Raw genomic sequence first — 14821 nt, forward strand, 5'->3', positions numbered from 1 at the left:
CCATAACAGTTACAAGAATAACCATGTGCATGTCTAACGGTGTCCAATGACCTAGAGCACATACAGAGTACTAGTTTTGCTGACTGAAATAAATAATTGCCACTTAAGTACTGAAAAATTCACAATATTAGCGGCTTGGGTCTTTTTTAATATCAAGGAATATTTCACTTTCTCTGTCCATAGGAGTAACAAAATGAATTTGTGCATGAGGCAGAAATAATGTGGTGCGACTCGAGTTTCGACATCAGCTGGAAGACGGTGTCACTTTTTGGTCAGTGTCAGTGGAGGAAAGGGATGTTGAGAGACGGAGCCTCAGTCTGCTGCTCTCTCCCTCCGCTGAGACTGACCATCAGATGCATCACCACCGGCCCAGTAAAATAAAAAGCAGTGACTAAGAACCATCGGGTTCTTGGTCACTGACCAAGGCCATTCTCACTGATTGCTCAGTTTGGCCGGGTAGCCAGCTCTAGGAAGAGAATTGGTGGTTCCAAACTTCTTCCATTTAAGAATGATGGAGGCCACTGTGTTTTGGTACGCTTCCTCAGATCTGAAACTCGACACAATCCTGTCTTGAAGCTCTACGGACAATTCCTTCAACCTCATTGCTTGGTTTTTGCTCTGACATGCACTGTCAACTGTGGGACGTTATACAGACAGGTGTGTACCTTTCCAAATCATGTCCAATCAATTGTATTTACCACAGGTGGACTTCAATCAAGTTGTAGAAAAATCTCAAGGATGATCAATGGAAAAAGGATGCACCTGAACTCAATTTCGAATCTCATTGCAAGGGATCTGCATACTTATGTAAATAAGGTATTTCTGAAAACATTCTAAAAATCTGTTTTCACTTTGTCATTATGGGGTATAATGTGTATAGATTGATGAGGGAAAAATAATTGAATACATTTTCGAATAAGGCTGTAACAAAGTGTGGAAAAAGGGAAGGGGTCTGAATACTTTCAGAATGCACTGTATACAGATGGTTCAAAGGATCCAGTTAGTGTTAGGGTGGGGGCAGGGGTGTATATCCCAGATTTCAATGTTAGAGTATCTAAGCAGTTAACTGATTATGTGTCACTGTATGCAGCCGAGTTGACGACAAAGATTATAGGTTTTAGATGGGTGGAGGAGGTCAAACCACTCAGAGTGGGGATCTGCTCTGATTCAGCTGCAGTGTTGAGTAGTGTGAAGACTGGCAGGTCAGATAGGGGAGACTTGTTTATGGAGATGATGGTGATGTTCATAGGATTGGAGGGGATGGGAATGGTGGTAAGCTTTTGCTAGGTTCCCGTCAATGTGGGTGTGGAGGGTAATGAGAAGGCTGATGTGGTGGCTAAGAGTGCTGTGAGAAGAGAGGGGGTAGATATTCAGGTCCTGTTGGGCCGCAGGGAAGTCAAGTCCTTGATCCAGGCGAAAGGGCTCGATCTTTGGCAAAGGGAGTGGGATGCTAGTAGTAAGGGGAGGCAATTTTATCATGTGTACCGGTCAGTTAAGGATGAGGCAGGGAGTATGGGATGTAGGAGAGATGAATTTGTGTGGAGTAGAACCCTGTTAGGGCACACAGGTTTGAATGCCAAGTTGTGAATGATAGGGAGACATAAAAGAGATCTGTGTGATGAGTGTTTAGTAGAGGAAACAGTGGAGCATGTGTTGATATTTTGTGAACTGTATGACATAGATAAATCATATCTAATTTAATCTATCACATGAGCCGAATACAACATGCTTAATTACAAGACTTACAAGACCTTAACCAATAATGTAGTTCACGAAATAGAGTTAATAAAATATTTAATAAATAAACTAAAGTGAAATCTAATCCATCAAAAAGAAACACAAGAAATCTATACAACAATAATGAGGCAATATACAGGGAGTACCGGTACCGAGTCAATGTACAGGTAATTTGAGGTCATTTGTAAAGTGACTATGCATAGATAATAAACATTGAGTAGGGGGGGGTTCAATGTAAATAGTCTGGGTGGCCATTTGATTAGTTGTTCAGCAGTCATATGGCTTGGGGGTAAACGATGTTAAAGAGTCTTTTGGTCCTAGACTTGGCGCTCCGGTACCGCTTGCAATGCGGAAGCAGAGAGGACGAACGACTTTGGTGACTGGAGTCTTTGACAATTTTTTGGGCCTTCCTCTGACACTGTATATACACTACCATACAAAAGTTTGGGGTCACTTAGAAATGTCCTTGTTTTTGAAAGAAAAGCACTTTTTTTGTGCATTAAAATAAAATAAAATAGATCAGAAATACAGTGTAGACATTGTTAATGTTGTAAATGACTATTGTAGCTGGAAACAGCAGATTTTTTATGGAATTTCTACATAGGCGTACAGAGGCCCATTATCAGCAACCATCACTCATTTTAAAAGGATAATTGATCATTAGAAAACCCTTTTGCAATTATGTTAGCACAGCTGAAAACGGTTGTTCTGATTAAAGAAGCATTAAAGCTGGCCTTTAGACTAGTTGAGTATCTGGATCATCAGCATTTGTGGGTTAGAGTAGAGGCTCAAAATGGCCAGAAACAAAACTTTCTTCTGAAACTCGTCAGTCTATTCTTGTTCTGAGAAATTAAGGCTATTCCATGTGAGAAATTGCCAATAAACTGAAGATCTCGTACAACGCTGTGCACTGCTCCCTTCACAGAACAGCTCAAACTGACTCTAACCAGAATAGAGAGAGGAGTGGGAGGCCCCGGTGCACAACTGAGCAAGAGGACAAGTACATTAGAGTGTCTAATTTGAGAAACAGACTCCTCCTCAAAGTCCTCAACTGGTAGCTTCAGTCAATAGTACCTGCAAAACACCAGTCTCAATGTCAACAGTGAAGAGGCGACTCTGGGATGCTGGACTTCTAGGCAGAGTTCCTCTGTCCAGTGTCTGTGTTATTTTGCCCATCTTAATCTATTATTTTTATTGTCCAGTCTGAGATATGGCATTTTCTTTGCAACTCTGCCTAGAAGGCCAGCATTCCGGAGTCGCCTCTTCACTGTTGACGTTGAGACTGGTGTTTTGCGGGAAATCCAGGATCCAGTTGCAGAGGGAGGAGCTTTGTACCAGGGTCCTTAGCTTAGTGATGAGCTTTGTAGGCACTATGGTGTTGAACGCTGAGCTGTAGTCAATGAACAGCATTCTCACATAGGTGTTATTTTTCCCAGGTGGGAAAGGGCAGTGTGGAGTGCGATTGAGATTGCATCATCTGTGGATCTGTTGGGGCGGTAATGTGAATTGGAGTGGGTCTAGGGTTTCTGGCATGATGGTTTCGATGTGAGTCATAACTAGCCTTTCAAAACACTTCATGACTACTGACGTGAGTGCTACGGGGTGGTAATCATTTAGGCAGGTTAACTTCATTTTCTTAGGCACATGTGGTATGTTTGAAACATAGGGTTGGGCTGGACAGGGTTGGGGTTTGGGTAGTGTAGTGGGGGAGGGAAGTGGTGTTCAGTGCTCTGTTTCACTTTCTTAGAGGAACAGGACTCATGAGGAGAATTGAATTTAGGTAGGCCGTGACTGGCCTCACACAACAGTAGGTGGCGGTGAATGCACATTAAAAGTTGGATGCGATCTGCCAACCCAATCTCGAAGAAGAAGAAAAATTACGTTTTTTCACCACCAAATATGGTAGTGCGAGGAAGTCCAGTCGCAGGTAGTGGGAGAGGATGGAACTTCGTGAAACTGGGCCTACATTCTGCTAATCGATTAAACATCTGATATCAATATATTTTTCCGTTCCCAAACCTAAAATATGTAACGAAAACAGTGCACTAATTTGTAAAGACTTGACGGTTTGCCAAAGTTAGTTAAAAAATAGCTTTTTTTAGAAGGAGCGCAGGCGTTCCCTAACAGAAATATACAAATACATGCTACAACGCACCAATAGGATCTCGATCGTTTGTGGTTGGCTTTGCCCACCTCCTTGCTTGTTCTGCCCACTACGCTTCATTTCCTCCCACTGTAATTGACACAGATGAACTTTCTTGGGTAAGTTAAACATATCTTTGACCCACCCCTCTTGTATAATAATGTACTTCCGGTAGTCAAGGTAAGCATGTGCGGCCAATTGTAATATCGCAAACAGAGCAAGTGGAGGTAGTGGTCACACAGAAACGCTAATGTTTTTATACACTACTGAGTGTATATTAGCCGCATGTTCTACCTCGTCCAACCGTTTGATTCTATGTTATTTGCGGTTTCTTTGCTAATGATGTTAGCGCGAGGAGGACTCCTGTCCAGATTCGTATGGAACGGTTGCCGAAGGTCACTTTCCCTGTTATTTAACATTGAAATGCCAATATTAAATAATAATGTCAGTATAATATAATGTATGTAGGCAGCCAGGTGCTATTCTTTTTAAACTATCGTAATATATTTGAACGGCGAAACTTGAAAGCGAGCGAATCAAATGTGACTAACATGCTAATGTTTACGAGTGTCGTGAAAATAGGTAACGTTAGCTAACGTTAATTGATGGTTGCGATAATCCTTATCCCACCGCAAACTAATCCTTCAGATTCAGCCAGTGCCTTGCTGTGAATGTTCGACGGGTTGCTAGCGAACGCTACAGATAGCTAGTTGACATCAGAATGGACACAAAATACAAACTGAGTCTCACCTGTTTGATTGTTCTATTATCACTGATAATGGGGATAATATCTTCTGCACACGCCTTGAAATGTTTAAGGTTATTGCTACAATATTTTCATTGATGGGTTGGTGCATGTCTGTTTCGGTGCTTTAGCTAGCAATCTATTTACTGACAACGTTAGCTCGTTAACAACCTGTGTGTCCTTTCAGGATGGGAAACTTCACATCCTTCAGCTCAAGTGGTCTGCCAAGCACAACAGCATGTGGTCAGTTTCTACAGGTAAGATTTAACATTTTTATTCCATGATTCTGTGTGTGTTGGTGACTTGGTCTGACATTGATTTTCTTCTCTTCAGGAGGTGGTGTCTCATAACTGCATTGTCATATTTTCCAAGACCACTTGTCCATATTGCAAAATGGCCAAAAATGTATTCAATGAAATTGGTGCTACATACAAGGTGATAGAGCTGGATGAACACAATGATGGAAGACGACTACAAGAGGCCTTGGCGCAGATGACCGGTGCCAGAACAGTATGAAACAACCTCATGTTTATATCATGACCAATTTGCATTCCCCAATCAATTTTGCCATGGTGTTTTACATTGCTATGTGCTGAATTACATATCACATTCTCTCACATATGCCACCTTAGCTTTAGTATAATAGATCATTCTCTGTAACCCTCAAAGTGAAAAGTAGGTTGTTGAGTGAGGACTGTTCATCTTTTACCCTAAATGCCATATGTACGCTACATAAATGTACAGTATGTATCTGCTGATTCTACTGGTGAGTCTGACATTTGACCTGACTGTATGTTGCTATTTTGTTGTTGATAGCAATAGCACTAAGTTAACACAACTGGCACCAGACCAGTAGGGACATTGTTCTTATTATTATTATGCACACAGAGAACAGCTGAACTGAGCTCTAGTTTAATGAGCACCATTTAGTGTGTTATTTTTAATGGGGTTACTTGTGGTTACAGGTTCCGAGGGTCTTCATCAATGGAAACTGCATTGGAGGAGGCTCTGACACAAAGGAACTACACCAGAAGGGAAAGCTGCTGCCTCTGATAGAACAATGTGCCCCGTGCTGCGTGAAAATTAACACTGAAGGCTCGGGCAGTGGACAGTTTGAGTCCACCAAATGACTAACCGTTCTAATTCTCACTGTAATTTATCCTGTGTTTATTTAATGTTTCCTCGACTTTGTGTGTTACATATATATCTATATATATATATGGGTTCTATGTGGTTTATTTACCAAGATGCACACTTGTTATCGTCACCCTTCGTCTACATTCAGGGAATGTACAGTATTTTAATGAATTAAATCAAATCAAATGTATTTATATAGCCCTTCTTACATCAGCTGATATCTCAAAGTGCTAAACCCAGCCTAAAACCCCAAACAGCAAGCAATGCAGGTATAGAAGCACAGTGGCTAGGAAAAACTCCCTAGAAAGGCCAAAACCTAGAGAGGAACCAAGCTATGAGGAGTGGCCAGTCCTCTTCTGGCTGTGCTGGGTGGAGATTATAACAGAACATGGCCAAGATGTTCAAATGTTCATAAATGACCAGCATGGTCAAATAATAATAATCACAGTGGTTGTCGAGGGTGCAGCAAGTCAGCACCTCAGGAGTAAATGTCAGTTGGCTTTTCATAGCCGATCATTAAGAGGATCTCTACCACTCCTGCTGTCTCTAGAGTTGAAAACAGCATGTCTGGGACAGGTCAGGATTCCATTAAACTCCACAATCTTTTAAAGGAGGACTGTGCCTAATTATTTGCATGCCTGTGAAGTAAGAAATACATGAACTGGTTTAACATGATACACTGGTTAAAATTATGGTAGCGCTTCATAATAAAAGCAACAATGTGTTACTTGTTACAATGTGTTATTTTTAGTAACGTTGTGGCAACATTTGAAATGCCCAATGGAATGACAACTATATATAATAGTATGTAGAAAATAAATGTAGGCCTATGATGACAAATCATTTGCACAGACAGCCCCCTTGCGCGATTTGCACACGAGTCCTGTTGAAAGACATGCCGGGAGATTTCGCTTGAACACAATTTACGCAGCGGATTGATTCATTTTACTGGCTAACTAGCCACTACAGATATAGGCTTGTCTACTGCAATACAATTACTTGCCCTACGGTTCTTGAAATACATAAAAATGACTGGAAGCGCAGGAGAATGGTGTCTTATGGAAAGTGATCCTGGGGTTTTCACAGAATTGATCAAAGGCTTTGGTGAGTGTGCTATATGCTAGCATGCTATTAGTACTTTCTAGCAAGATTGCCAACAAGCCATAGCAAAGTCTGAGCAAATTAAGGAGTCTTGGCTACGCACATCCTTTGTGATCGTAGTGTTAGTTTGCAGTGCAGCAAATTTCATAAACATAACTGTGTTAATCAGATTGAACACCATCTAGCTATCTAACGTGCTAACTAGGTGGCGTTATTTATTCCAACGTGGTAGCTAAGCATGATGAAATAGCATTAGCATGACACCCACTGGCTCTGTATCTGGGTTAGCTAGCTGACTACTGAAATTCCTTTAAAAGCTGACACATTTTTACTGCATGCTATTCCAGTTGAATTTGTACACAATAAGAAGGCCTAACTAGTTAGATAAACAGGTCATAGTTGATGCAATCCTCTGCGAATTCAAATGACTAGACTAGTTAAATTGAATAGCTAGTGTCCTGTCCTCTGTCCATATAGTTAGTTAGCTATTGCTTTAAATTATCATAGTAACTAACCCATATTTCCCCTTTCTACTAACCCAGGTTGTAAAGGAGCTCAAGTTGAAGAAATATGGAGTATGGAACCAGAGAACTTTGAAAATCTGAAGTAAGCCATGCCCTAATCTCTTTGCTTTGAAACACTTCACAAATGCATAATATCGCTGTGATGCTGTTGACTAATCCCATTCCGTACAAATTTGCGCAACCCATTCAAACCAGGCTGCAATGAAAACTAATGGGACTGCTGGCATCAGAATCTGGAGTGTGAATTACGCTTCTATTCATGCGTTGATTGACATGGTAATAGCCCCGATAGTATTGGAGAAAAGTTTTTTAAAAACGGACCCCTCAGACGCAATACGTTAAATTGTGACGTAACGTACATCACGCATAATGCAACTCATTCTGTGTCGTGCAGATTAAAAACAAGGGACAGTGAATACGGGGATATCTAGTACAACGGAATGTATTTTTGCGTCATCACTGCAAGCAATCATGACTCTCAAAAGCCGTGACAGCTGCTGTTTACTTCTGAAGATAACTTTAGCACCGCCCTAAAAACCTGCAAATGGGTATGTAATGACACACTATATATATTCTTTATAGTGTTTTATTTACATTTGAGGCAATAAGGTGATAAGTTGGAAAGAGAGAGTGAAAAAAAGCAATTTTCCCACACTACATCTCTCCTCACTATCACGCAGTAGGTTTCACTTCCCTACCAGCCATATTTAAAAAGATCGACGGAGCTCATTGATTTCTTCAATCATGCAGAGAAGGGCAGCATGAAGGTTTCGTCATTGATTTTGCTGGAAAGGTGAGAAATTGTGCGTTTTGTCAAATTACAGTTGACCTGGAAGTATTCTGTTTTTTTTGGGCGCTAAAATTAGGTCGAATAGTAAGTTACAGCGCAATGTACAAAAGTGTTAGCTAACGTAAACTCGTACATCGCCTTGGTCCGTACAATTTGCTTAATTTTAGGTCCCACTTAACAAAATCTAAAACTTAGGGGTGGGGTGAGAGGGAATACTTCCAGATCAGGTGGGGTTTAATGTCAATACCATTGTGAGGGAGTTTGTTCCAAAGCACAAGTTCTCCCCTTTCCAACAGAATCAAGTGCCCTTGTTTGGGTTACATGAGCCCTAAACGCTGCCTGTTTCTGCATAATTCAAGCGGAGGCAATGAAGCACCCGCTCGGGTCTGAGTTGAAAAAAATGGCGGGTCCAGGGGAATGAAAGTGCCTGGATTAATGCTTCCTGTGAGGGTCGTACTCTGCGGATGTTGTGCATGAACCTAAGGACGGGCCACCGCCTTGATGTTGTGTTTGTCCAGGAAAGGTTCTTGCTCTGGGAGGAGGACACAATGGAGTTTTTTTCACTAGATCTTTCCAAGCTTGAGGTGGTGATTATCACCTGATATGTCTGCCTCTAAAACTTAAATAAAACACTATAAAGAGTTTATATAATGTGTCATTATGTAACAGTATAATTTTAAACCGTCCCCTCGCCCTTACCTGGGCGTCATTCAGAGAGAGAACCAGTTTTGGAGAGAAAAGAAAGAAGGGATACTGGTCTGTGATTGTTGACATCGGAGGGATCGAGTGTAGGTTTTTTCAGGACCTTCTGCACAGGTTGTTGGGCGGCCGGCCGTCACAAGACGCGAGATTTCATGAGGATTCAGGAGGGAGGAGAAGGTGGCAAAGAGCTTCCTAGGGTTAGAGGCAGATGCTTGGAATTTAGCGTGGTAGAAAGTGGCTTTAGCAGCAGAGACAGAGGAGGAAAATCTAGAGAGGGAGGGAGTAGGATGACGAGTCATCTAGGGATGCAGAGAGGGAGGAGAGGAGGGTTGAGGAGGCAGAACAGGAGATAGGTGGGAGAAGGGAGCAACATTCACCCTCGAAGCATTGTTACCCATCGCTCCACAAGAGCCGCGGCCCTTGCGGAGCAAGGGGAACTACTACTTCAAGGTCTCAGAGCAAGTGATGTAACCGATTGAAACGCTATTTAGCGCACACCGCTAACTAAGCTAGCCGTTTCACATCCGTTACAATTACATACCTATTTGAATTTTTGTGTCGAATTTGAATCAGGTTTTTAGGGCGGTGCTAAAGTGTTCTTAGAAGTTAACAGCGGCTTTGAGAATGATGATCGCATGCAATGATGACGAAAAAAAATGACTAGGTGTCCCCCCCTTACCCCCGTCACTGTCCATTTCTTGTTTTTAAACGATGATAGAAGTGCTACACCTGGTGGAGAGATTGTAAGACAGAAATAGTTGCTTTATGCGTGTTGTACGTTACGACATGACACTTCAAGATGTAACGGAGGGTCAGTTGTTTTTCAACTTTTCTCCAATACTATAGAGCCCATTACCATGTCGATCAACGCTTGAATAGAAACCTAGTTCACACCCACGATTTTGACGTTAACACACGTTACTAGGCTTCTCTTTCTTTCTCCAGACCAGTTCATGGGTTGATCTTCCTGTTCAAGTGGCAGCCAGGTGAGGCACCAGCAGGCTCTATCGTTCAGGATTCAAGACTTGACAACATATTTTTTGCCAAGCAGGTACATGGTTTGGTTAGACATCTTTGACTAGGGGGAAATTATATATTCATTGTATGTATTGCAGAGTTTGCACATATTCAAAGTCCTCAGAAGTGTTTTCAGAAGTCACTTTCTTCCTGGCACTGATTCTGCTGATAGCAGCTATTTTGAAGAGTCTATTTGCAGTAACTGTGTTCAATGTATTGACTGCATTTGGGATCCTGAGTGGTGCGGTGGTCTAAGGTACTGCAGCGCTAGAGGCGTCACTACAGACCTGGGTTCGATCCTGGGCTGTATCACAACCCGCCGTGATCGGGAGTCCCATAGGGCGGCGCACAATTGGCCCAGCGTCGTCCGAGTTAGGGGAGGGTTTGGCTGGGGTAGGCCATCATTGCAAATAAAAATGTGATTTTCACTGTATTGCCAAGTTAATAAAAAAATAAAATCTCACTCTGGTTAAGAGCATCTGGCAGGATCTCATTTGTCTAATGTCTTTGTGTGTTTCAGGTGATAAATAACGCATGTGCTACCCAGGCCATTGTGAGTGTGCTGCTGAACTGCACTCACTCTGACATGCTGCTGGGAGAGACACTCACAGAGTTCAGAGAATTCTCACTCAGCTTCGATGCTGCTGTAAGTTGTGCCTGATTCTGGTTAGCGTTTACTTTGTGCAGGCTGTTCTTTCTTTATTGTCAGTCAGTGTTTTGTCCTTGGGATGTGCATAACACCCACACATTGATGATATTCTCTTCTATAAAGATGAAAGGTCTGGCTCTCAGCAACTCTGAAGTTATTCGACAAGTTCACAACGGCTTTGCCAGGTGAGTTGACTCTTTTGATTTCAGAGAATGATCGTCTCACCGCAGACATCACAAGACAAATCGAAGGGTTGGCTGTAAGCAGACAAACTGCCATTTTGTGTGCATGTAGACAGAGTTTGGGAGAAAAAAGGCTTTGGTTTTAATAGTTAGTTGCTCTGCTAATGAGATATAACTGTCAATTTCTTATTTTATTGTTTCTTTGTTTTCAGACAGCAGATGTTTGAGTTTGACGCAAAGTCTTCAGCGAAGGATGAGGAAGCATTCCACTTTGTGAGTTATGTCCCTGTCAACGGCAGGCTCTATGAGCTGGACGGACTACGTGAAGGGCCCATCGACCTCGGTATGCACATACGGGTCATATACACTGAGTATACAAAACATTAAGAACACCTCTTTCAATGACAGACTGACCAGGTGAAAACTATGATCGTTTATTGATCATTGGGTTTTTCATACTCACACAGTTTCCTGTGTGAATCAAGAATGGTCCACCACCCAAAAGACATCCAGCTAACTTGACACAATAGTGGGATGCTTTGGAGTCATGGGGGAGCATCCCTGTGGAACGCTTTCGACACCTTGTAGATTCCAAGCCCCGATGAATTGAGGCCGTTCTAAGGGTGGCGGGGGGACGACGACTCCATTTTAGGAAGGTGTTCCTAATGTTTGGTATACTCAGTGTATTTAGATGTATAAAGAGAGAAAGTTGTTTTATTGTCCTACATCATTTTACAAGTAATAGAGAGAACTGAATTTGAAATAAGCTGCCCTTTCAGATTCTTTTGGACGGCGATTCAGCATTTTATCTAGTGAATTAGAAGTGTGGGTAGTGATGTCTTGAACCAGACAAACCCTATTCTACACTATATGCTTGTTGGCCGTTGATTTATAGATTTTCTCTTTGGTTGTATGACTGTGGGAATGTAAGGATACATGCTTGCATGTGTCTAGTCACTCACTGCTCTACCATGAAATGTATCTATTTTTTAATAACGTTATTTATAGTTTCACCCCCTCTTGTTTTGTGTTTCAGGTGTATGCAACCAGGACGATTGGATCAACGCAGTTCGGCCAGTGATTGAGAAAAGAATACAGAAGTAAATATTTTGGATCCATTACATTTTGACCACTGTTGAATAGTGCGTCATATTGATGCTGTTTGTGTTTATGTTTGCTCGTGCATCTTCCGTCACTCTTATCAGGTACAGTGAGGGAGAGATCCGCTTCAACCTGATGGCCATCGTGTCAGACAGGAAGATGATTTATGAGAGGAAGATAGCGGAGCTGCAGATCCAGCTTGCAGAGGTACTGTAAGTGGTGTCACTGTTACCCATGATGCCCATGGGGCAGCCTTCAGGCCAGGACCTTTCAATCACCAGCCCTCCAGGGCCATTTATCAAGTCCTTTAAAATTGCTGCTAATGATGAAAGAAAGATGTAGTCTAACTGCAGTATGTAACGTTGGTCTCATTCCAGCGTTTTCCATTAGCCGGTAATTGCCGGCTTTTGGCAGATAAAATGAATAAATAACCAAAAAATAAAAACATTGCAATCCGGCAGAAAATGTCCTGATAAAAATAAAATCCTCTATAAATCACATTGCTATGCATGGAGTTTGGGTCAGGTTGTATTTCAATCGTATCATCATCTACTCTGCCTGTCTCTTGAATTTGCACTCGCTAACAAACTTAAAAAATTGTATCATGGTACTATCACGCAAAGTTTCCCATCACCACTGAGTCAGGCACTGCTGTATGCAGGCAGAGGAGAAATGTTTAGCTAGTTTGCTAGATTAATCCCCCTTACAGACATTTACACCGAGGAGTATTAAGACTAAGTGATTTTTGCTTTCCTTCTCTTTAATCTAATGCCTGGTCGAGCAGCAATCTTAAAAAGGACAACTGTACAAATCAAGCTAGCTTGTCAACTAGCTACTGTATCAAGCATGGAGGCAAAGACATTTGGAAAGATAAATTGACATGGAAACAGGATATTGACAAGTGGGCACTCCTGAAAAGCATTACCGTACATGTGATGTCATTCAAATGGTGTTCTATTTGTTATGGCTGGGAAGTCTCACATCTGTCCGGAAAATATAAATCTGGTTGGACATTTGACCGAATGGAAACACTGTCTCACCCTTTTTTTCCAGGAAGAGCCAATGGACACAGACCAGAGCAGCACCCTCCTCAGCTCAATCCAATCAGAAATTGCCAAGTATCAGCTGCTGATTGATGAGGAGAATCAGAAACGCAAACAATACAAGGTGTGTTCACTGACCATGGGTCAAATAGCCGACAAATACAATGGTATGGGCATTTAGCCAACAAAAACAATGATGTGGGCATTTAGTGGGGTTATTACACATTTTAATGTTTGCCTTAAATATAATTATTTTTACTTTATTATAGATCGAAAACATCCGACGAAAGCATAACTACCTACCCTTCATCATGGAACTACTGAAGACACTGGCAGAATACCAGCAGTTGATACCTTTGGTGGAAAAGGTGAGATCTCTTTAGCCCATGCAGAAACTTGAATTTTGTGTATATAATTTTGTTGTATGATGGTAGTTGAAGGTTCTCTACAAGGTACATGCAATATATGGCAAACTTTTTAGTCTTTTTTTTAAACTGTTTTGAAGTATAGTGTTATATAACTTATATCCACTAGAGGGTGATATTTACCTCTCACAGACAGCTGCTCACTGGCACTAACTACTAGTGTATGTCATCTCCACAGGCAAAGGAGAAGCAGAGTGCCAAAAAAGTCCAGGAAGCCAAGTGAACACAGTCACTAGTGCTGAGTGAGGGGGGGGGGGGGGGTTATAAAACAACTAATCGACGACTTCAGTTTAGTTACTTTAATTCCATTTAGTTTTTTGTGAGCCCAACGCAGAAATCAAGTCAAGAACTATGTGGGACGCTGGTCTGAAGGTAATTAGATACACACAGATCCACAATGACGAGGGACAGAGACAGTTTGTGAAAGTATGCCTTATCTACTTTGAAGAACTAGTCATGATTTCATCAGACAGCTCTGCATCATAGGCTACTTAGGCAGGCTAGCTAAATATGATGACTAAAGACAGTACATTATAGGGAGCACATAGATAACGTTACTGGCTGCTTCAGATTGCTACTGCCTGAGCAGAGATGAGATGACGACTTTAAGGAATAAAAGATAATAAAGTCATCAAATAAAAACTTTGTAATATACAGAACTGAAATATTGTATTTCGTAGTAATTTCCTGTTTTTCTATTGATATCTAGCCAATGTAGACCTGACAAAGACAATGGATTATTTTTTATTGTTTTGGCAATTGAATGCTGACTATTTTTGGCTTTGGAATTTCCATTAAAAATATCTATAACATAATGCATTTAATGTTGAAAAAAATAATCGGAAATCGTGATATTTTTTATAATTGAACTGAAACCGAACCGACCTCGAAAAGCACAAATCTCTCAGCACTAACACTCGCACTCAGTCGTCGTATTCATGTGACCCACCATTGTATCATGTGACACCCACCCCCCACAGACATGAGCATACGGGCAGTGGGATAGACGAGAACTGTGTTGACTCCCACCCACGTCTACCGCTAAGCTGTAATGTATGCCTGGAAAGATGTTTCAATGAGCCTGTCTTATTTTCATAATAAAATGTGTTGTAGTTTGATTGTTAATTGCATTCTGTCATAGTGTAGGCCCACATGTTCAAGTTTGTGTGTGTATGCAAGTAAGTTTGCAGGTTTAATAGTATTCAACTCCCATCATTTCTAGTACCCATGAATAGTCATTCATGCCACAGATCATGTTCTATCCCATGGTGTATGATCCCCAAATTCCTTGATGCTGCTGGCCTTATCAGCAGGTTAGCATTTTTCGTCATGGATCTTGTTCTAGAGGCAGCTCTGCAGTGGACACTAGCTGGCACAGTCATAAAATCAGATTTTAATCCTAACCTTAACTACACTCCTAACCCTGCCCTTTAAATTAAGGCCAAAAAGCTTTTTTTCTTGTTTATTATAGCCAATTAAATTTTGCAGCTGGTTAATCTAAGACATGACTCATGACAAATGTCAA

General features: G+C 41.4%; 2 protein-coding genes across 10 annotated transcripts; both read left to right on the forward strand.

Annotated features, from left to right (window-relative positions):
- Positions 1–632: 632 nt before the first annotated feature.
- On the forward strand, positions 633–6057 carry glrx2 (glutaredoxin 2). 7 transcript variants are annotated; one of them, XM_046300482.1, is made up of 4 exons: positions 633–657; positions 4813–4882; positions 4959–5135; positions 5591–6057. In XM_046300482.1, exons 2-4 carry the CDS (start codon positions 4814–4816, stop codon positions 5753–5755), a joined length of 411 nt encoding a protein of 136 aa, XP_046156438.1. In that variant the 5' UTR covers positions 633–657; position 4813; the 3' UTR covers positions 5756–6057. The 7 variants fall into 7 exon arrangements, with proteins under 7 accessions (XP_046156438.1, XP_046156439.1, XP_046156434.1 ...); XM_046300483.1 differs by lacking the exon at positions 633–657 and adding an exon at positions 794–816; XM_046300478.1 differs by lacking the exon at positions 633–657 and adding an exon at positions 3788–3999.
- Positions 6058–6628: 571 nt separating this feature from the next.
- On the forward strand, positions 6629–14421 carry LOC123996784 (ubiquitin carboxyl-terminal hydrolase isozyme L5-like). 3 transcript variants are annotated; one of them, XM_046300473.1, is made up of 11 exons: positions 6629–6866; positions 7406–7469; positions 9825–9930; positions 10417–10542; positions 10669–10730; positions 10940–11070; positions 11764–11827; positions 11933–12035; positions 12882–12995; positions 13141–13239; positions 13475–14421. In XM_046300473.1, exons 1-11 carry the CDS (start codon positions 6791–6793, stop codon positions 13517–13519), a joined length of 990 nt encoding a protein of 329 aa, XP_046156429.1. In that variant the 5' UTR covers positions 6629–6790; the 3' UTR covers positions 13520–14421. The 3 variants fall into 3 exon arrangements, with proteins under 3 accessions (XP_046156429.1, XP_046156431.1, XP_046156430.1); XM_046300475.1 differs by lacking the exon at positions 6629–6866 and having other exon boundaries at positions 7418–7469; positions 9825–9865; XM_046300474.1 differs by lacking the exons at positions 6629–6866; positions 7406–7469 and adding an exon at positions 9646–9690.
- The last annotated feature ends 400 nt before the right edge of the window (positions 14422–14821 follow it).

Source organism: Oncorhynchus gorbuscha, linkage group LG15 (assembly GCF_021184085.1).
Source record: "Oncorhynchus gorbuscha isolate QuinsamMale2020 ecotype Even-year linkage group LG15, OgorEven_v1.0, whole genome shotgun sequence".
NCBI lineage: Eukaryota > Metazoa > Chordata > Actinopteri > Salmoniformes > Salmonidae > Oncorhynchus > Oncorhynchus gorbuscha.

Bases quoted from the DNA above. Each gene is read 5' to 3' on its own strand.
- glrx2 (XM_046300476.1), top strand. From the start codon at position 4,166: ATGTTCTACCTCGTCCAACCGTTTGATTCTATGTTATTTGCGGTTTCT. The intron at 4,276-4,812 runs GTCACTTTCCCT...GTGTCCTTTCAG, and splicing joins GTATGGAACGGTTGCCGAAG to GATGGGAAACTTCACATCCT. The intron at 5,136-5,590 runs GTATGAAACAAC...TTGTGGTTACAG, and splicing joins AGATGACCGGTGCCAGAACA to GTTCCGAGGGTCTTCATCAA.
- LOC123996784 (XM_046300473.1), top strand. From the start codon at position 6,791: ATGACTGGAAGCGCAGGAGAATGGTGTCTTATGGAAAGTGATCCTGGG. The intron at 10,731-10,939 runs GTGAGTTGACTC...CTTTGTTTTCAG, and splicing joins GTTCACAACGGCTTTGCCAG to ACAGCAGATGTTTGAGTTTG. The intron at 11,071-11,763 runs GTATGCACATAC...TTTGTGTTTCAG, and splicing joins TGAAGGGCCCATCGACCTCG to GTGTATGCAACCAGGACGAT.